This window comes from Hyperolius riggenbachi, chromosome 11, assembly GCF_040937935.1.
Source record: "Hyperolius riggenbachi isolate aHypRig1 chromosome 11, aHypRig1.pri, whole genome shotgun sequence".
NCBI lineage: Eukaryota > Metazoa > Chordata > Amphibia > Anura > Hyperoliidae > Hyperolius > Hyperolius riggenbachi.
Window position 1 is genome coordinate 92,937,959 of NC_090656.1, and position 23,137 is coordinate 92,961,095.

General features: G+C 43.3%; 1 protein-coding gene and 1 long non-coding RNA gene across 9 annotated transcripts in view; one reads left to right on the forward strand and one right to left on the reverse strand.

Annotated features, from left to right (window-relative positions):
• LOC137538367 (uncharacterized) overlaps positions 1-1,923 on the reverse strand; it is a 48,085-nt gene extending 46,162 nt beyond the window's left edge. For all 3 annotated transcript variants that reach the window (XR_011024768.1, XR_011024766.1, XR_011024767.1), the window contains exons 1-2: positions 1,789-1,923; positions 1,365-1,538 (exon numbers count right to left, since the gene is read on the reverse strand). This is a non-coding gene — a long non-coding RNA (uncharacterized lncRNA). The remainder of the gene's footprint in view (positions 1-1,364; positions 1,539-1,788) is intronic.
• DCDC1 (doublecortin domain containing 1) overlaps positions 1-23,137 on the forward strand; it is a 751,262-nt gene that overhangs the window by 410,677 nt on the left and 317,448 nt on the right. For all 6 annotated transcript variants that reach the window (XM_068260478.1, XM_068260480.1, XM_068260479.1 and 3 more), the window contains one exon: positions 6,472-6,632. In XM_068260478.1, the coding sequence (XP_068116579.1) occupies positions 6,472-6,632 (161 nt within the window). The remainder of the gene's footprint in view (positions 1-6,471; positions 6,633-23,137) is intronic.

Sequence of the window (23,137 nt, forward strand, 5' to 3'; positions counted from 1 at the left end):
AAAGGTAATCATGCTGTGGCTTATCTTTTAGAGCAGAGAGGAAGTTCCAAATTTAGTTCTACTTTAATTCTTCTATTTATAAAGTGGCAGCAAATATATAATGTAGTACTGTACCTTTGCAGTTTGTCACTGATACTTAAAGCGGAATATAACCCAGCATTTAAACTTTGCTCTAAAACATTATTTACAGCATATTATATGCAACCAGCATTTTTTTTTACTAGACCAGCATTGGAAGGGTTACACACAGAGCTTTAAAGTTCCTGGAGAGAACTGCTGCCGCATCCGAAGCTTACATAGATACATTTAAGCAAAACAAAATGTAACAACTGTGGAATGTGACTCACTCTCTCTGACTGTGCAGGAGCTGGAGGACAGCCAAAGAGTGTGTAACATTCCTCACTTGCTACATTTTGTTTACTGAAATGTATCTATCTAAACTTCAGCAGTTCTCTCCACGAACTTGTGTGTAACCCTTCCAATGCTGGTCTAGTAAAAAAAAAAATGCTGGTTGCATATAATATGCTGTAAATAATGTTTTAGAGCAAAGTTGAAATGCAGGGTTATATTCCGCTTTAAAGGAACTCACAGCCACAGTATAATGCACCACTACAGTCTAAGACCAATTTAGGACAAATTTAGCATCTATACATTTCTTTCCACCTCGGTTAATCAAATGCCTTGTTTTTTTTGTATGTAAGTTGGAGACTGATCATGTGATTATAGTAATTGACACTCCCATTTAACAGTTCTAGTTAGGACCTTAATGTTCTTGTACTAGAAAATGTACAGTTCAATAAGGTAAGACTGTTTAGCCATGTTTGCTAAAATCTGTAAATTGTAAAGACCTTTAGAATTAATTTTCATTAAGGAAGATTGCTAGTAGGCAAAAGCATTAATTCTGGCCTCCTGATGAGGCGCACAAAGCTTTTTCCCAAAGCTGTTGGGCACCTGGAAGATTGATTCAAAAGTACTCTTCCCTTGGATATAGGCCCTTTGTAGGCCATCGATAGTACAGCATTTGAAGACTACCACTATGGTTAGATGTTATTAAATTTGTGTTGACCTTTAATAGCAATATTAGTAGTGTAATGGTTAAGGGCCCTGCCTCTGACATAGGCGGCCAGGGTTTGAATCTAGTACCTATGCAGTAAGGAGTACTTTGGCAATACTCCTTAACACTGCAGAGTGACCTTTTTAGCATACCATTGGGGGCTGTAGCTCTCAAGCACTTTGTGTCTGATGGGAGAAAACCACTATACAAATGTTAGCATTATTATTATTTGAGTTTATGACCTACCTGAGAGAGAGAGAGAGAAACAAACACTGTTTTACTACTAGTGGAAGGCATATTATAGTCTTACCTTATATCTGCTTCATATGACATTTCGTAACATGGTTGTGATTATGGTAATTAGTGTGTTACTGGTTCAATCTTTTTGAGCCTAACGTCCATATTTTTGATCAATTCCCAACTTGATTGACATTCCTATGTCTCTGGTGCAACAAGGCACCTCTGTCTTGGCCTCCGAGGTGTCCTGTGCAGAAGGAATGCAGTGAAGTTTAGTCAAAAGCCAAGAATTGATTTAGGCTTGTGAAGTCAGTCATTGAGAGAGTGTAGGTGATGAGGTTCAAGAGGTCCAGGACCTTCAAAGACAGTGGACAAGAAGGGTCATCTATGCAAAAGTTACATTATGGTACCTGCATTATACTTAAAGTGAAGCCTGTGCAGCAATCCAAACAAATGCATAGACAGTTAATTGCCTCTATAATAACCTAAGCAAATACCTTAAACTCTATTCAATTGGTGGGCACATGAGCCTTGTCTGCCATCTCCTGTGTACTAAGAATGAACTGTATGGCCGGGCACTCGCACAGAACCACACTTAGGCAGTGCGTTTAGTAGGCAGGACCAGACCTGTTTCCATGTGCTGAAATTACTTGAATAAAACGTACGTTTCCCAGAAAGTGCAGGTATAAGCAGGTATAAGGAGGTGGAGCACATTACTTTGTCCATTTTATTTATAGACTCTTGCAGAAACAAGCTTATGTTTGTAAAGCTATTCAAAGTTTAGACCTGTTGTTTGGGTGTATGATTTAACCACTTGGGGACCAGACGTCTCTGGCCCCTTAAGGACCAGAGATGTCCTTTCCTTTTGTAAACAGTGATTACTGTGATTGGCTCACAGTCATCACGCGATCAGGAGCCAATGATATTGGCTCCTGACTGAGATACGGAGCTCTGCTGTCAGTGTGTCAGCAGAGAGAGTGGGCTTGGGCGAGGAGAATGTGGAAGTTGAAAACTACAGGCTTAGGCGGACATAGACAGGACATAGATTTCTACTATGATGGTCCAAAAGCGGTTAAAGAACTATAGTCAAAATGTACCCTCTGCTTTAACAGATTAGTCAAACTATTATAAACTTGAACTTGGTTAATAGTGTTAAGCCCCATATACACACTCAACAGCGGTCTTTTAGGCTCTCACAACTCTTGTGAAACACCTAAATAAACTTTCTTGCCATTGTTCAAGCAGCTGATAAGACTGATAAGAAGTCAATCCAAATGTTGAATTTACTTCTTATCAGTCTTATCAGCTGCTTGAACAATAGGTGTTTCAAAAGAAAAGTTGTAGGAGCCTTAAGCTGGATACACACGGTGCGTTCGCGCACTAGATTTCCCGCTCGATTCCCGTCGATTCGTTTATTTCCAACATTTGGATTTCGATGGATCGTTAGGTCGATTTGGCATACTTTGCATGCGAATCGACCTAACGATCCATCGAAATCCAAATTGGACATGTTGGAAATAAACGAATCGACGGGAATCGAGCAGGAAATCGAGTGCCCGAACACACCGTGTGTATTCAGCATAAAAGACTGCTGTTGAGGGTGTGTATGGGGCTTTACAATTACTTTCTTCTGAGAGCTTTAGCTTTATCGGTGGGTGCTGGGCAGCTGCGCCCCAGTGAGTGCTCAAGGCCTGTTCTTTTATCTTTGACTGCCAAAGATAAGGCTTATTTATCTCAGTAAGCATCTAATGGAACGCTGTGCATCGGGGAAAATAGCATAGTACTCCTTACAGAGGGAACTGGGTGTTATATTTTTACGATAAATGTTATAATAATATAATAGTGTGTGTGTGTGTGTGGGGGGGGGGGGGGGTGTGAGTAGACTTTCACAAATATGTAAGTCATTTGGGTAAAAGGCAGTTAGGATAACTATATAATCAATGATGAGTTGGGGGATTCTTTATTGTGTGTTACGCCATACTGCAATACTCAATTCTATTTGAAGCTACAAATGTAGAAAGAGCGGTAGTCAGATGTTTGCAAGCTAGTGCACGCTGTGTGCTGTTATGAGCCCAATCTTGTCCCATACTTAATAAATCCTTCATTTGTCTGTTCCCTGAATTTAATCTCAGCGGCGAGAAGGGGGCCTGACTCACTAAACTAAAGGCTGGCAAATTGTGATCCTTTGGCACAGTTTGCTGCTGCAGCCGCTATCGCTTGGAAAGATGCAGAGAGTAGAGAATTGCACAGAAGGAGCCTCAGTCAGCTCCATTAAACTAAATCAGGCAAGGTGCATGAGTGTGCTGCATCATCTATAAAATACATAAATTAATGCATGCAGCCATGGAGTGCAATGACCAATTACTGTCGGCGTTCTGCTGTACCGACGCCGGGAGCGCAACGCGATTGTAACGAGTATCGTGCAGGACGGCGATTGCGTTTCGGCAAAAAACGAATCGCGATCGAAGCGCCGTAGTGGAAAAAGAGCACCGCAATGTATTATTATTATTTATTATATTTATAAAGCGCCAACATATTACGCAGCGCTGGTATCGCGGTGCTCTAGCGATTAGAAAAACGCCTGCGATGCGCTTTTTAAATCGCATCACAGCCAGTGGAAAAGGGCCCTTAGACTGTCCTGTCCAGCTGACCAAAAATTACATCATGTGTGCTAAGCGTTACTTTGAGAGGTGACTTTAATCAGCTGCCTGAGCTTGCTACATTCCTATAACTGGCACATTTCAAATGCACCTGTCTGTTAGTAAGACGGGCTTCAGGCCTATCATTGCGAAACAGAAAGTTTTTACGCGTGCGTTGTTTGTATTTGTTTTATCATGTTTGATTTTTTATCAGAGTAGCTAGTGAAAGTAATTAGAATTTGCATGCGATGTGCACATTTATACTGAAAGATGTAAAGTGTTTTGCATATGCAAACACAATTTTGCAATTTTTAAATAACAGTGAGATTCTCCATTGACTCTCATGGTGGGTGGTGAATGTGTTTTCACAAACTGGCAATTCTCATGTGCCCTGTTTCCCATTTATTGTGCTACCACATAAAACACTCCAAATATCTCCACTTCCGCACCACGTACACAACTGGAATTTTCAGGGTAGAAAGGGGACCCCCAAACTACCTCTGTGCCAAATTGTAGCCCCCAAGCCCCGCTGGTTTTCGAGATAGGTTTGCATGCATGATATTCAGTGAGCAGGGGCGTAACTAGACTTAATAGGGCCCCCCTGCAAAAAATGATTGCATGGGGCCCCCTTTGTCCTGAAACCCGACGAGATTGGGAGCCGGCGAATATCAGCAAAGAGTGTTCTGCTGTGAAGCAGCCTCTGGAAGCAGGAAAAAATTACACACTACTGCACATGGTTCGTGAGTGAATGGGGAGGTTTCTTTGCTAATTGGCTGCACTTGCTTGTGGTTGGGGAGAGAGAGGTGGAGGGACCTCCAAAGACTCTGGGCCCCCCTGCGATGGCAGGGGTCACAGGGGTGATTGCTACGCCCATGTCAGTGAGGAAGGCTGCTTCCGAGTGGCACTATCAGTCATTACACCGGGCCTAAGGCCTGGTTCACACATAAATCTGCACATTTCCGGTCTGGTCTAGTACTGTCCTGTGCTGTCAGTTTTGCATCAATTTGCTATCAGTATTCCCTGACAGAACCAGAAATGTACACCTTTTATGTGTGAACACAGCCATAGAAACACATACAAAATGGATACAAAACTGACAGGACCAGACAGGAAATGCACAGATTTATGTGTGGACACAGCCATAGAAACACATACAAAATGGATACAAAACTGACAGGACCAGACAGGAAATGCACAGATTTATATGTGGACACAGCCATAAAAACACATACAAAACTGATGCCAACTGTCAAAAACTTACAGGACAGGACTGGACACCTTTTTATGTGTGAACCAAGCCATAGTGTGAAAGAGGCCATGGGGAAACAAGGACACTGGACTGCACATCTGTTGTCCTTTCAGTTACAACTGACAGCAACTGATATAGTGTAAAAGGACTGTAACCCTAGATCAGGTATGGGCAAACTCGGCCCTCCAGCTGTTATGGAACTACAAGTCCCACAATGCATTACAGGAGTCTGACAGCCACAGTCATTACTCATAAAGGCAAATGCATTGTGGAACTTGTAGTACCGTAACAGCTGGAGGGACGAGTTTGCCCATGCCTGCCCTAGATGATACTCAACTTTATCTATCTGCTTGGGGTTTAACACCAGTCCACAGGTACTCCACCACAATCTTCTGTGCCAAACATTCTCCCCAACTACCTTTAAAAAGATAAGCAGGACCACCCAGTTCTCCTGTACCCATCATGCTGGCAACCAGTATCCCTGTTTCCCCCTCATATTCCCTCATCTTTTTACAGCTGCTTTGGTACTGCGTCAGTCTCATTTATATTACTCATTTCATGCTGTTTGTAGGTGGAAAAGTCTCATAAGTAATTCTCCTTTCACATCTCGAGCATGCCACCCACCTGTTCCATTTAAATATTTATGTACTGATTTCTCCTGTTCTGCCATGACTTTTTTTTTCTCTTTTGCGGCTACAAGGTCACTACTTGCCCCATCCTCTATAAGCTTTCAACTAAGAAACATCCACAGTCTATTAGGAAGACTTGTAATAATTCATGATGCTGATTGCATTATAATGCATGCACACATAAAGTCTACATATATCTCTCCTCTGGGTTGTGTGATTAGACCCTATGTACCAATTTCTGCCTGGTTCTGTAAGGCAAACCCTTAAAAATCCATTAGCTAACACCCCGAGGAAATGTAGTGTGTACAGCAGGGGAAAAGGGAAAGATGAAAACATAACCTTTTACAGAGAGTCCGATGAAGAGCGACTCTGCTGAGTGCTCATTCTGTACAACTGTCAAATCAGCTTTCTGCCTCTGTGCCAACGGGTCAGAGCTCAATCATAATCCTGTTGCCCCCCCTGCTGGTTAAAAGCCTGCGCTCATTTTGTTACTCTGCACTGAGATAAACATTGCAGTTATTTCACACTCCCTTTAACATTGTATATGAATTTAATTATCATCTGTTTGGACCACGTTTGTAATAGAGTAAAGAGGATTTGGCAGAGAAGATGTGCTTTACTATATGTGTTTTTGTTGTTTTAACTTTGTTTTGCTTGTTCCAGCTACTTCAGATTATTGAACAGAGACTTCAGCGGTCTGCAGACTTCAGCTGTTCAGGCCTGAGGCCTTCCCGACTATTTGATGAACAAGGGCAAGAAATTAAGAGTGCACAGTACTTGCAGAATGAGCAGAAAGTCTGGGTTTCTTATGGAGAGGACTACAGGTAGGACAAGGCGATACACGTGTCATCAAATGCGCCTGCTAATTTCAGGCATATGTGCTCTCAATAAGCAAGCCAAGTTATGCCTTTTAGTGATGAGCATGAATTGCGCAAAATCGTAATTTTACATCATAATTCGCAGTTATATGACATTTTGGGAAAATTTTTAATTAATTTGGTTTGTAATTGTAAAGAATCAGGAACCATAATTTCGCATAATTTTCATGACTAAAGGCTATCATCACCAAAACGGCTACGCAATAAGCAATAGAAGAGAAACTCAATTTTAAATATGCAAAGCAAAAATGGTTTTTAAAGGGAATCTGTAGTGAAAATAAACTTATGATATAAGAATTGTATGTGTAGTACAGCTAGGATATAGAATATTAGTAGCACAGATGAGTCTCATATTGTTTCCAGTACAGGAAGAGTTAAGAAGCTTCACTTTTTCTCTATGCAAAAGAGCTTCTCTGAGCTCTCCGACCAGTTTAGTTGGCTACAGTGCTGTTTTCTGAAACACTTGTACTTCAAAGAATCAGTGAAAGACAACTTCAGATAAGATTTTTACTGCAGGGAAGTTGAAAGAAGGATTAGTCCTACTCTGTTTCTTAGTTTAAAATACAGTGTGGTTTGTAAATTGCAAATTTGATAGAATGATGCAATGCTATAAAAAAAAAACATATACAGTACCTGAAAATAAAAACATGAAACTCTTTTATTTGCTAGTAATGTTATATTAATTATTTGTACTACACATACAATTCATTATATCATAAGTTTTTTTTTCTTCGCTTCAGTGTCACTTTCAAGAACGTATGGATATGGGGAGGGACATGGAGGCTGTCATATTTATTTCCATTCAAGCGATACCAGTTACATGACAGTCCCACTGGTGTTCTGACTCAAATACTTTTAGCCATAGGCCCCAAACAAGCTTGCAGATCAGATGTTTCTGACATTGCCAGATCTGACAAGATTAGCTGCATGATTGTTTCTGGTGTGATTTAGACACTACTGCATCCAAATAGATCAGTTTGGCTGGCAGACAACTGGTATTGTTTAACAGAAAATAAATATGGCAGCCTCCATATCCCTCTCCAAGGCAACCACTGTAAAGGCAAATGAGGATAACAATCCTGTCCTCACTCGAGTAAAAGTGTTGCTCTCAGTAGTAGGAAGATAAGTGGGGTTATACCCCTCCACCAGGACAACAATGATGATTGGGTTTGTTGATACAGAGGCCCCAGATAGAGTAAGACTCTTTAAAGACGTTAAAAAGAGTTAGTGGTGGACTTACCCCCAGTCAGTCGGACACAGGTTGTCAATTTTCAAAAAGCAGTTCTCTATTAGTAAAAGAAAAACAGATTAAACGATAGTTCCACCACTAGCGACACGTTTCACGGCCTCACTCGCTTTCTTAGGCAAAAAATAATGTGGAGCATCTGCTAATCCAGTCCTAAATGGATTGGCACCTCCGTCAAGGAAACTTCATATAGGGTGATCTCCTTAATGTGTACCAGAGCTGTTCTAAAGAAAACTTTTTATACATACTTGGGGCTACCTCCAGCTCCATACACACAGATTGCTCTCACGCCGCGGTCCTCCTCTGCCCCCAGCTTCGGTACCGGGTCCCCGCACTTCCGGCAGTCGCAGCCAGTCTGACTTAAGTGAAGTGCGCTGTTTGCATATCTCTCTAGCAGTCGCTGGAGAGATACGTAGAGGGCACACTTTGTCTGCGTAGACTGGCCCGACTGGCTGAAGTGACGTGTCCTGTTATCGGATCTGCGGGAAAACTGAGGACGGCGGCATGGGATCGACCGTGTGTATGGGGCTGGAGGAAGCCCCAAGTATGTATAAAACGTTTTCTTTAGAACAGCTCTGGTTTCCTTTAAGATTCATCAAACGCAGATGGCCTAGGAATGTTGTCTCCCACAGCTCATAGCTCATCTTATCTCTGTTGAAAAGCAACCTCTTTTATCAGATTGTTACCTCTCTCCTGGGCCCATAAGCTGTTGCCATTGTGATATAATAGGAAGGGATAACAGGCCTGATGCTGATTTCTAATCCTATCTTGTGAGTTGCAACAGATCTCTGACGGAATATAAACTGCACACAGACACCATGCTTTGGTTTCTCTCAGGAAATCACACTGTTCTCTTTTCTTTTCTCTGCCCCTCTGAGTAAACTTTATTTAACACTTCCTGGTTAACAGAGCACATTGTCACATGACTCTAGATCAGTTGGTAAGCTGTATAAGAGCATATGAATCATCACATATCTAAACAAGAATTCTTACAGAGACATGCAATTGGTTTGATAAGGTGACTGATTCTCATTCTGGAGAAGTTATGTAGAACAGTTTAATACATCTAAATCCAAATGGGATGACTCAGAGTAACATGCTCTATTTTCACCTTTGATTGTGTTTAACCCTCATGAGTGTAATATATGCTCTGACCTATTTTATATCATTTACCTGTGAATGGCATTGCTTTAAAGGCAAACATCAACGAACCCAGAAGACATTCTGCAAGCTTGCAAAGAACTGAGCAACATCCTAAATGGAAGCTTTGAATATGCTAATTGACTGGCTCTCATGCCAGTCGTTCGACTTCAGTCGTGTCACACACTTTCAACAAGCTTGCAACCTGGTCAGATCGTCTGACCAGATCATCTGATCTGCACACTTGTCCTGGCTCAACTTAAAGTGCTTGATTTACAAAGCTGATGGTTTGCAATGTGCAGTCCTTTGGCTTTTTACGTAGCTGCAGACACCATGACCACATGGTTGGGTGGCCAGTAAGGTGAAGCTTCTGAGCATGGGCCTCCACTCCCTGACCAGTACCAACCCCCATGTTGGCTTCTCCAGTTCCAAAATTGGTTCTTATTTTTACATAATTATAATTTTCTTTAAGGCTACTTTCCCACTAGACGTTGTGTTTAGGGGACGTTATAGGGCGCATAACGTGCCCCTAACGCAACGCCTGGTTGTGTTGGAGCAGGACGCTACCAAGAGCTGCGTTAAAAGCAGCTCTGGGTGCGTCTGCTCTGTCGGATGCGCTGTGGAGACCACGTGAACGGAGCTCTCCGCATCACGTGGTCCTGCCAGCCAATCAGCGGCTGCTCCTGGAAGTAAACACTGCAAGTGCAGTGAATATAAAGTAGCCATATGCCTGCCTACATAGCGGCCTCTCCCTGCCTCCTCTCCGCCCACAAAATAAACAAAAACACCTATACTGAGCATGTGCAAACAGTCTAATGGGGCTTAAGCCGCTAGAACGCACAGTATGCTGCACTTCAAACGAACGTGCAGTGTTACTGTGTAACGCAACGTGGGCACTGTGAACAGCGCATTGATTTTTCATTGCTGTGCGGTGGGGTGCGTTACAGGCTGCACTAACGTGCGCCTGTGACGTCCCACTGTGAAAGCAGCCTAAATGGTAGAGACCTGCATAAGCCAGATTTACATGCATTTACATCCCAACTTTTTAAGATAAGAAAGAGGAGCACATTTAAAACATGCAACTGCCACACCCGTCACACCCTAGCCATGCATACCACAAAGAATACATAAGCAAAAGATACAGCTTTATTATTCAAACTGCACTAGTCCTTTTTAGTTTTAATCCACCATCCACATGCAGTAATTTTTAGTCAGAGGATCAAATCCCACTAGTATGAATGGAGCAACATGATTTACATTATTAAAAAAATGTGGGCTTGTCAGGCTCAGTTCACACTTCAGCAGAAAATGTACCCGGTCAGTTGGTACATTTTCTGCAGAGTGGAGAAACACAGGAAGCGCATCCTGTTGTTTAAAATAGGGACCGCTTCTGCTTGTAAGGAAATATGGATGCGTTTGCTGCGTTGTGGCAGACAGAACGCAAAGTCCAAACCTGCTCCATTTTTCCGGACAAATGGATGCATTTACAATAGCCGCCTGTTGTAGTAACGCATCCGCCTGGACGTGAATGTGACGAGAAAACCGAGGAGACCAGACACTGAACTGGTGCGCTCCGCTCTCTGCCGGTCGGAACATCGCAAATGAGAACCGAGCCTTAATGGTATTAAAATGCATCAAAAACCCTTACTCAAGGCAGCTGATTTATCGGGACAGCTACACAGATAACCAGATCAAGAGTGGCACAGTTGCCCAGAGCTACCAATCAGAATCCCTTTTGCAGATCATAGCTGATATCTGATTGGCTGCTCTATGCAACTGCTCCACTATTGCTCCTGTTTTCTCTGCATCCATCTTGATACAACAGCCCCAGACCGTATTCTAACCAGAGGAATCGCCATTCTACCCAGGCAGCTAGCACTTCCCGGGGAGGTCACTACCGCTATCTTCCATCTATCTCTTGCAAAAGGTGAGCGATAAGGAATGATCAGCGTTGGACTGAAAGGGTTAATTCCCATCCAGGTGACAGATTAAAAAAAAAAACCTGTGAAATAACTGGGGTCTTGTTGGAGGCATTGCTGTTTGCGAATATGACAACCCTCTCCCTGACTCAGTCTTAATGCCTTGTCATAGTTCTTGATGCCTGCCTATCAGCACAGCAAGAGGGATTTCTTCATGTGTGAATAGTCACCTTAATGATAGCAGATGGAAACACCGCAGGGGTCCCAGCCCATCACACTGTCATTGTCACAGGCTACCCTGACCTGTTTTCCCCTCCTCTATGTTTCTTCCTTTTTAAGAGAGAAATGGATGGTAATTGAAAACCATCTTACAGCGTTCCTCTCCCCCTATCTTATTTTTTTTTTTTTTAACCAAACATGGAAAATGAAAATACACAGCTTTAATTCCACTCCGCTGTCTCTTCTATGGCACCGTTTATCATATAGAAACATTTACCTTTTTTTTAAAAGGACCAGCTGATCTAAAATACTAGTAAACCCGTGTGAAAGAGCTGATGGCGGCATTCACAAATATGTAGTCACACGGGGGTTGATTAGCAAAGGTTGGAGAACAGCGGTCAAAATAGGCAAATCTGGACTGGACGAAAAAAAAAGTTTGCTATTATGTGGCAAAATTGAAACCCTTGCCTGGGTCGTAATAGAAAATTAAAAGACATTTGTATTAAGATTACACTAAACAAAAGCCCAAAAAACCTGATCACATTATTTATTAAAGCGTACCTAAAGTGACATTTGTCATGAGATAGACACAGGTACATATAATATTAGCCCTAGTTAGAAATTCTCTGAAGTCCCTTTCTTTTTACAGCAATAATTAAAAAAAACGTGACTTCTTATCTATGCAAAAGAGCTTGTGACAGCTTTTGAGTTCAGTTTAGTTTCCTGAAAAGTAAATAGAGGTTAAAATAGCTGAGAAACAGTGAGATAAGGCTTCTAATGAGGTTTGAAGGCCCGTTCTCACCTGAGCGGGAATCGCGCGATTCCCGCTCACGGCAAACTGCTAGCGGTTCTGCAAGAACCGCTACACAGTGTAGCGAGTGGCAGTGTTCTCACTGCCGCGGTTGCGGTTAGCGATAACTGCAACCACGCTGCATGCAGCGGTTTGCCGGTGACGAGCGTTCCGCGATTAGCGATCGTGATTAGCGTGCACAGCACGCTAATCGCGATCGCTCCAGAACCGCCGCAGTGTCCAGTGATTTTTTTCCGTGCAAATTGCGGGAAAATCACTCCCGCAAAACGCCGGTGGTAATCGCCGGCGTTCTGCGATTGCATGTGTGAACGGGCCCTTACTGCAGGAAAGTTCAAAGGGTCACTACTTCTCTTTCACTTCCAGTTTAACCTGTGTGAGTGCAATTTTAAAACGTTTTAATCTATTGCAAACTAGGTTTTTGCTGGCTGGTAAGATTGGTAGTCTGTCAGAGCACTTACTGCTGTCTGTGAGTGTGGGCAGCCCATAGTAATGGTGAGGAGTTGTAGTGCAGTGGAGTTTGGAGACACAGTGAAGCGGGATCCCTATAAGTGACACTGGTGTGTGAGCCCATTTTTGTTCCTGGTGGGTGGAGCCGTTTGAGTTTTAAGCAACTGTTTTACTATAATTATATATGTTAATGCATACTGAGGAAAACCGAATGTGACCTGTTTTGTGTTTATAGTAATAATGACCCTTTACAACTCAAAAATGCAATCAGCAGTGGTTTTTTTTTTCAGCCAGATAGAATTGTTTTGCCTTCTATTTGTTGAACTTTTTAGGACACCAGGCTGTACTCTACTAGCTGTTCGACTGCCTCATTTGCATATAAAAACAGCTCTAGTCTTTTTAATACTTGCAGTGCAGGAAAATAGAGACTTCAGACAATGTCTTCCTGGGACTAGCACAGATATATACCTATATTTATCTTATCTAGGGCTTGAAGCACGAGCCTATGGTAAGACTGGTATGCACAGGCAGCGCACGGAAATTATACTGTTACCACCACTGACAGCATAGCGGGTGTTGTCTAATTAGCGATACCCGCGTTACCTCCTAAGTAATGTAAACATTGCTGGGATAACTCATGGTATATTGCATGTTACTCTATCAATACTTGCATTACTTAGGTTACACTGACTATATATGCACAACTCATGTGCTGCCTACTTACTATAGTATCATGAATCCGGGCTCATGGCTCATGTCAGTTGAGTTATGCTTTAAATGATTATTCTTATTATGTAGTATTTCTTTAGCACTAACATCTTCCGCAGCGCTTTACAAAGTACATATTCATGTACCTAACTCCCTCAGAGGAGCTGACACTTTAATCCCTACCCTAGTCACATGTCCATTGTAGTCTAAGGCCATTTTGGGGGTAAGCCAATTAACTTATCTGTATGTTTTTGGGATGTGGGAGCAAACCCTATCAGACACAGGTAGAGCATACAATCTCTGTGCAGATAGTACCCTGGCTGGGATTCAAACCGGGGACCCAACAGTGCAAGATGAGTGTGCTATCCTTTACGCCACCATGCTAACTTACCCTTTTCACTAACCCCTCTAAAATAGTGCCATACTCTCACAAACAACCCTCACCGATACTCACCTGCTGTGGTTTTTTGGGCAGGTTTAATAATTGGGCATAAGCATTCAGGCAGCCTATGGCCAGTGCTCAGCTCTACAGTACTTATCCAGGTGCTTGGTTATGGACTATAGCTAATATCCAATGCATTCCTATATAATAACTCAGCGCTGGCGCCCAGCTAATACAGCTGGTACCGACAAGGTATTTCCTATACATTGGCTGAATGGTAGTTATTGTGGAGTGTAGGAGTTAGCAGCAGCAAACCTTGTGCTTTCTGTCAGGAGTTCTTCATTTAAATACATCAACCTTTTTTCTGTTTTCTAACGTTTTTTTTCACTTAAAATAACATTTCAAATGTTTTGCTATTTATATTACTGTGTGGAGCTCATTAGAGGAAACGTTAAGGGTTCTGTTTTGATTGGAAACGCACACATTTGCAAAAAATCTGTTCCTCTTTTTATAATTGCAAATGCAAATTTCTATTAAAATTGAAATTAGACTGAAAAAGTCTTCTCTAGACCAAACATAAACACTCATTACTTTGTGTTTTGACTGGTTGATTATTTCATGAGCTATGTTAATTTTGCTTTGATTGCAATTTCAAATGTTGGCGTATTTATGTGAGGTGATTTCTTTATAACCATTTTTAAAGCAAACCTGAAATGAGTGTTTTGTGTTCCATTTTTCTACAACCCTGTTTTCCAAACCCTATTTTCCTGACTGTTGTTTTGATCTTTTGCCTTCTGTAGTACCAGTCATGGTGGCGTACTGTTTAGCGCTATTGCCTTTCGAATCTTAGCCAGGGCACTATCTGCACAGCATTTTTATGTTCTCCCCGTGTCTGTGTGGGTTTCCTCCGGGCCCTCCAGTTTCCTCCCACATCCCAAAACCATACATATAAGTTACCGTATTTGGCTTCCCCCTAAAAATTGGTCCTAGACTATGATACATACATTACACGTACATACATAGACATATTACTATGGTAAATTTTAGATTGTGAGCCCCTCTGAGGGACAGTTGAGTGACATGACAATGTATGTACTCTGTACAGCGCTGCAAAAGATGTTGGCGCTATATAAATACTAAATAATAATAATAATCTGCACTAAGCAGGCAGACAATGAAGCCAGAGTAAGGGTGCATACACACATCGAGCTTTGATTGGCCAATGATTGGTCAACCTTACCACTTCCATGTAGTATAAGAGCTTACCTTTGCAATCTGTTCATAGTATTCAAAATATGTTGATCCTCATACTACATGGAAGTGATAACATTGGCTAATCATTGGCCAATCAAATTTTGATTTGAGGTGAAGGCTTGAGGAAGCCTGACGTGAAAGTGATATGGAGGCTTCCATATTTACTTCCTTTTAAACAATGCAAGTTGCCTGGATATCCCCCAAATCCTGTGTCTTTAATGCTTTTAGCCAAAGACCCTGAACAAGCATGCAGATCAGATGTTTCTGACAAAAATCTGACAAAATCATATGCATGCTCGTTTTTGGTGTGTGCTTCAGACACTACTGATGCCACAGAGATCAGCAAGTCTGCCAGACAACTGGTATTATTTAAAAGGAAATAAATATGGCAGGCTCCATATTATTCTCACCTCGACTTCCGAGGCCAAAATCTAAAAAAAGTTAAATACCTGCATCACATTTGAATGCACAGAGGACGCCGTCCGCGCCCTCTGTGCCTTTCTGCCAGGTCCCCACCGCTCAATAGCCCCCTGGGCTGGCTCCCGGGAGCCGGCCATGGGGGCTATTGAGCGGCGGGGACCCGGCGGAAGGCACGGAGGGCGCGGACGGCGTCCTCCATGCATTCACATGTGTTGCAGGTATTTAACTTTTTTTTGATTTGACCTCGGAAGTCCTTATTTATTATTTATTTATTTATTGTATTTATAAAGCGCCAACATAGTACGCAGCGCTGAACATTAATTTAGGTTACAGACAATATTTAGGGGTGACATACAGCAATATGACAATACAGGAATAATAGAAAACCAGATCACATGGCACAGTATGAGTGCCAGGTAATGCTTAGTCATTGGATTGAGAATGTAGATTAGGCAAGTTAGGTTCACTCAGATGCATAGCATGGGTTCACAGTAATGGAGGTGCATGATCAGGTAGGACACAAAAGGAGGAGGACCCTGCCCAAAGGCTTACAATCTAGAGGGAGAGGTAAGGACACGAACGGTAGGGGACCAGAGTTCAGCTGTAGGTTTAGAGCAGCTGGTTTTAGAGTTCCATAGTGTTGGAGCAGCTCTTGAGAAGTCCTGGAGGCATGCATGGGACTGGGTGATCCAGGGGGCGGTTAGGCGAAGTTTATTGAAGTTCACTTTAAAGGTAATATCTGAGGAGTTTATAAAAAAAATCTACTTACCCGTCGCTTCCTCCAGCCCCTGTGAGCCGTCCTGTGCCCTCAACGCTCCTGGTGGCTGGAAGGTGTAATGGTTAAGGGCTCTGCCTCTGACACAGGAGATCAGGGTTTGAATCTCGGCTCTGCCTGTTCAGTAAGCTAGCACCTATTCAGTAGGAGACCTTGGGCAAGTCTCCCTAACACTGCTACTGCCTATAGAGTGCGCCCTAGTGGCTGCAGCTCTGGAGCTTTGAGTCCGCCGAGAGAGAAGCGCGATATAAATGTTGTCTTGTCTTGTCCTCTGCTTCCCACCGGTGGCCCAGGGTTCCCTCCAGTGCAAGCTGCTAACCTCGGCAGGTCGTCCTCTAATGTGCCTGTGAAGTACGCTTGAGATGATGTCAGCACCACCGCGAGTGGCTCTTGCACAGGCGCAGTAGATGCCAACCTGCCGAGGTCAACATCTTGCACCAGAGGGAACCCTGGGCCACCAGTGTGAAGCGGAGGTGCAGCGAGGGCACTGGATGGCTGGCAGGGGCTGGAGGAAGCCCCGGGTAAGTATATATTTTTTTAAACTCCTCGGACATTCCCTATAAGCAGGTGATCTACCTGCTTGGAAAATTTGCTTTGGTTCAGTGACTCTGGAAATATTGAAGACAGAGGATCCGCATGTTAGCCATGGAAAAAGAATCTTTTTCAGATAAAGATCCATATCCTCCATATCTCTCTCACAACAGGCTTCAGCTCCTAGTTAGATTGAGCAAATAATTACAAAGTGATGTTCAGTGTCTAATGCTGGGTATACATGGATGGATTGTTGTTATCAATCGAGCCGCTGATGGCTCGATTGATAATTTCCGACAGGTCCGATACCCCGCTGGATTGATTCTGCGCTGAACCCCCACGGGCGGACAATGGGAAGAAAACGAGTGGAAGATAAGGAGCACCCACGGGGACGAGCGGGAATCGATCCGGGTGCCTCGAGCCGCAAAGGTCGACTCGTGTATTCCCAGCATAATGCTGGGAATACACGGGTAGATTATGCGCTGGAATCGAGCCAGCTGCTCGATGCCGACGCGTCCCCGCTCGTCCCCGCGGCCGCCCGGATCGATTCCCGCTAGTCCCCGCGGGCACTTCCTTATCAGTGCTTCGTTTTCTCTTTTGTCCTGCCCGCCTGTATCGAGCGCGGAATCGATCCGGCGGGCAATCGGACCTGTCGGAAATTATCAGTCGAGCCATCAGCGGCTCGATTGATCACAAGTATCGACCCGTGTATGCCAAGCATAAGACGCTGCACAGTTGTTTGAATTGCACATGTTTGCCTCACATATGCTCTGAGATATCGGACAAACCTCTTCATCATCTTCATTCAGAGTGGAGCTTTCTGGCTGTAGTGCTATTTAAAAGGAACCTGAGGTGAGAGAAATATGGAGGCTGAAATATTTATTTCTTTTTAAAAAATACCATTTGCTTGGCAGTCCTCCTGACCTTTCTGGTCAGTAGTGTCTGAATCACACGCCTGAAACAAGCATGCAGCTCATCTTGCCAGATTGTTGTCAGTCACAGCTGATCTGTATGCTGGCTAGAGGTATTAGAAGTTGTGGATCATCAGGACAGCCAGGCAATAGGAGGTGTTGCTATCACTTGCAACAATTTTCTACAGCTCGATAACTGCATCATTGTAATGACTACATGTGTAGACTGTCCCCAATGTTGCCATAGATTGCTATGGATGATTGTTGTCATAGTAACAAGTGATGGTTTCTTGACAGCAAACCAACATGAAAACAACTGCTTACTCATGTATGGGCACCTTTAGGCCCATACATGGTACAATTTTTCATGTTTTTTTCGATTAGATATTGCGTTAGATCAAATATAAAGATTTTTATAGAAAAAACAGGATAGTCGTTCGTTTGTCTTGATAAAAAAAAAAGATTCTTTTCAACTTTCATTCGAGTCGATCATTTTGATCGAAAAAAAGGGAAAATCAAACGTTTTTATTGCACTATGTATGGGTACCATAAGAGAGATTCTGTTAACTCAGCAACAGTAAATCCACCTACCATGTGTTTAACCTGTATAGTTACTGTAGGTGTTTACATAGATGTATTGTACACATAAAGAAACTCACATACTGAGTCCTCTGGGAGGAGGGATGGTATAGACTCTCTAACAGTTTCTCTGCTGACTCTATAAGGGGTGATCTGTCAAGTTAAAGGATTGGACATTACAGTGACCTCATGCCAGGGCAGTGAGATACCACAATGTGCAGAAGCCATGGACCATTGTGGACTGCTTCAGCTTTCTGCGCACCAGGATCATGTTTCTGGCTCCACTGAAGGGAATAGGGCACATTTGAGCGCATTTCCCTATGAACTGATGGGAATCACAGGTGTTGGTGGGCATACAGCCGGCATCATGAAATTAATGTGCTTTACTACTGGAGTCCAGTACTTGGCAATGTGTTTTTAAGCACTGCCCCTAACCCAAGCAACTCCTTTTTATCCACCAATTGGGTTAGACCAGGCATGGACAAACCTGGCCCTCCAGCTGTTAAGGCACTACAAATCCCACACTGCATTTGTCTTTATGAGTCATGACTGTGGCTGTCAGACTCCTGCAATGCATTCCTCAACAGCTGGAGGGCCAAGTTTGCCCATGCCTGGGTTAGACGGCCAGAATAGTTGAACCCATGAGCTTGGGGCTCTGTCTGCTGGCCAGTACCTGCCCATATGGCTTTAATTATTGGGGAGGGGTGTACCTTGCTAAAGGGGCTGGAAAATAATCTCACCCCTTTAAAGCCCTTTGGTTCTAATGTTAGGGACAATGACCTATTTTCCCACATCTGTGTTACACAAGAAGGTGGGGAATGTAATGAGAGGAGGAGCTACCATGGAATCTGGAAGCCAAAGGGACCCTGTACTTTAGTCTTGTTTTCACAATGCCACAATGCCACCCCTGCTATTTTTTCCTGTCACTTGCCGGTCTTTATTGATATGCCATTGGCATATTTTTATTTCCTTTGGTGCTTCCCATTGGCTTGTTTTTCTGGATTAAACCTGAGCTGGGAAAATCAAATAAGCTCAATTAAGCACTTACATGTAGTCCCCAGTTAACAAACAAGATAAAGACTGTAGATCCGTTCTTAACCTGAATCCGTTCTTAAGTCAGAACACTGTGCCATCTCTGTCTTCTATACCAACTCTGTGCCCCCTGGTGCCTCCAGAGTCCCCCTCTGCATCAACTCTTTTCCCCTCTGTGCCACCTCTTCATCCCCCCCTTCCCTCTGTGTCACCTCTGTCCCCCTGTGAACTACAGCAAAATGTAATTTTACCATAATATTTATTTGCAAGAGATTCTAAGATAAGGTATATTTTAAAGTAAAAGTAACAAAGTCAAAGTTGTGATCTAAGTTTCCCTATCAGCCAGTGAAGCTACAAATCAGGGCTATTAAAGTATCCATGGTGGATTCAGGTCAGGCGTATGCACGGCCGGATTTACCAAAAGGCACTGTAGGCACGTGACTACAGGCGCCTAATGATGGAAAGGTGGCTCACTCTCCTCCCCAAGTGCCTCCCTCCCACCTTGCCTATACAGAGTCCTGAGCAGAGTGTAAATGAGAGGTTACTAAACTCTGTCTCTGCATTCCATTGACCAGATCTCCCTTCAATTGGGGGCACCTGTAGCTACTTAATGCTGAGAGTACTTCTGCCTACCTAATACTAAGGGACACCTGTAACTATGTATAATGGGTAAGGGAGAAGTGACAACTAACCCTGCAAGCACACTTGCAGTGTGGTATGGAGGGTGTTTGTAGATTCATGGAGGGCAAAGTCTAAGGTGCCAGGACGTCTGTACCTATAGGCTCTTGTGGGGTAAATCCGGGCCTGGACATATGGGATACAGAGGCATGTTCCCTGCCCTATTGTAACGATCGGTGTCAGCACACAGAGAGAATCAGATTATTGGTGATCTGCAGTATCACCAAGAATACAGATATATACCTGATTATTGATGATCTGCAGAATCACTGACAATCCAAGTATAACTAACCTCTGGACACCTGTATAGTGTGAGTGTTTGGTGCAACAGTAATGACTTTGAGTTAGACCACCCGAGGAGCAGGTGGTCTTTGGCAGTATGATCGATACAGCCCTCTGGAAAGTGCCAAAACTTTCCAGCAGCCTGAGACCTCCAAAGGGGTGGAGCACTAGGCTGAAAGTAGGAAGGACCTGTGAGTGAGTGACACCTGAAAGGTGGATGTCACTAGCAGGTCTGGAGACTATCTCTTAATAAAGAGAGATAGCTCTTAAGGTCGGGCAAGCCAGGTCGGCAACACACGGACAGACAAGGTACAGAGACAGAAGGCTGATTCGGTATCCAAAGGCAGGCAGGGTTGGCAACAGATAATCAGATATGCGTAGGTACCAAATCAGAAAGCAGAAGGATAGTCAGAAATGCAATAGGTCATAACAGATATCAAAACAATGCCTAGTCTTGGGTGTGAGGTCCGTGATCTCAACACCCTGGATCTAGTCTGGAGTATAATATGATGGAACACAGTATCCCTAGTCTTGGGTGTGAGGTCCGTGGTCTCGACACCCTGGAACTAGTCTGGAGTATAACACAATGGAACTAGTCTGAAGTATAACACAATAATAACACAGAGTCCTTAATCTTGGGTGTGAGGTCCGTGGTCTCAACACCCTGGAACTAGTCTGGAGTATAACAGAATGATAACACAGAGTCCCTAATCTTGGGTGTGAGGTCCGTGGTATGGACACCCTGGAACTAGTCTGAAGTATAACACAATGATACACAGAAGTAATCTGGCTCAGTGTGAATTCCCAGGTCCTCCTGGTTCTAACACACTGTAGGATCTGACTAAGGTCTGAGTGCTTTCACGTAAGTGTTCGCAACGGCAGACAACCTGAGACTGACCAGCAGTAACTATATATATAGGCTCTCCGGCGCCACCCATCAGTGATCAACCAATAGTCACTTGCTCTGAGGTCAGCTGACCAACCTGGTCAGCTGATCCCTCCTTGGTTATCATAAAGGTTCTGCCTCTCAGCGCGCGCGCGTATTCCTCAATCTGTGTGAACTAACAGACCCAGCCACACCAGACGCACGCTGCTGCGTGCAAACCGCTGTGCTGGAAGCGGAATCAGCCGCCTTGCTGTCAGTACACGCGGCGGCTTTTCCGCGTTCTATTACACCTATGCTATGCCTTTGTGTCCCCTAAGTGCCGCTCTCATCCCCCCTGCTCTGCGCTGTGACCGCCCGAAACTGCCAACTTGCATGTTGGCAATCTCATGGGAAAGGGGTGACCCTTGCAGGAGAGGCACTTCTTCAAAACGCCCACTCTGGACATCAGGAATTCCCCCTCCCTCCTCTCAATGGATCTTCTCCACCTATCCCACCCTTTTGCCATCTCTCCTTCGCCTGTTTCCTGCCTTTCTGAGCTCTGTGCTTCTCGGATGAGAGCACAGAGCTCCGTATGCAGCGTCGTGACCCCCTGAAAGTGAAAGTAAGCCATTACAGGCTTCTCTCTTTAAACAGGTGTAATGCTTAGACTGCTGATGACATCTATAGGTGTTCTATGTTTCGTCTAAAAGCATTTTTGTGTCCCCATATTCCTTTGACATGGTCCACAGGACATTTAGAACAACGTTTTGGCTCAGTGCCAACTTTCTACTTTACTTGAAATATGCAAATAATTCCAAATTGATGAAAAAAGATGCAAATGTGACTGCAAATCTGTGCAGCTTGAATATGGACCAGTGAAATATTTTCACTGCAAGATTTGATTAGTCCATTTTACAATAGATTTTCAGAATAATTAGCATAATTCTGTCTCATAATAATTAGCATAATTCTCAGTCACCTCAAAATTATGTGCACCTTAATTACAATCCTACTGACTAATTTGGACTTTGATACATGTAGATTTGAGCAAGACATTTATTAGAAACAATACAAACATAGCTGGCACTGGCGTGTAGCTTTTGTAAACATATAGCTGGCATTCTAATGATTAAAAGGTGTAAGGCAGGGCAGGATTTACCATAGGGCACTGTAGGCTCATTCCTACAGGCGCCTGATGATGGAAAAGCGGCTCACTCCCCTCCCCTAGTGCCTCCCTCCTGCCTTCCATAGTTCTGATGAGTGTGTAAATGAGAGGTTACTCACCTGGGTCTCTGCATTCCATTGACAAGATCTCCCTTCAGTCGGGGGCACCACTAACTACTTAATACTGTGGTTCTTCCAGCTACCTAATACTTAGATGCACCTCTAGCTAGTTGATATTGAGGGTACTTCTGGCTACCTAGTACTAAGGGACACCTGTAGCTACCTATGATGAGCAAGGGAAGTAAGGGAGAAGTGACAGTTGGGCCAGTTTGATGGTGATTTGTAGGTTGGTGAAGTGTAAGGTGCGCGGACATCTGTGCCTATAGGCTCCTGTGAGGTGAACCCAGACCTGGTGTAAGGGTGATTGATTCCGTGTTTTGCCATCAGGTGCTTAGCTTCTGCCACTTTGGTTTGCACTAGGGTTGTTTTCATTTAGCAAGTATTTTCATATCATGATTGCATCATTTCAGGGGCTTCAATAGCTTAGAAAATTAACAAACGATATAGTAGATAAAAGATCCAGTTAAATCCTGTTTCAAGTAACTTTTACGATAAAAAGTGTTGAAGTAGCCAAATCAATTCCTTTAGTCTGAACTTTACTTGCACCTGGTATAAAGGTGACAATACTTAGCATTCTGACATTATTTTATGTATTTCCCTGAACAGATCACACAGACGTATATTTTATTTTCCTCCTAGTATTATAAGTTGGCTCCAAGTGACAGCAATTTCCGCATTGCCATTCTCTCTCAGAGCTAGAATTAAGGAATGAAATCTTTTGATTTTCTGGTACATCTGCCTTCTGATAGCTCCAGACTTCAAATTGTAGTAAATGTAATCATTTACATTGTAGCAAACATTTGAATATGCTTTTCGCTACTTTTCACCTTTTAGACAGGTGCATCCAGGAGTGAATTTCAAGGGGGTCATTCTGTCTGTCAAACAAATACCAGTTCACAAAAATGAGAAGACCATTGAAATTGGATTTTAGGGATAAATTATTTATGACAAGGCCTGTTCATATCAGA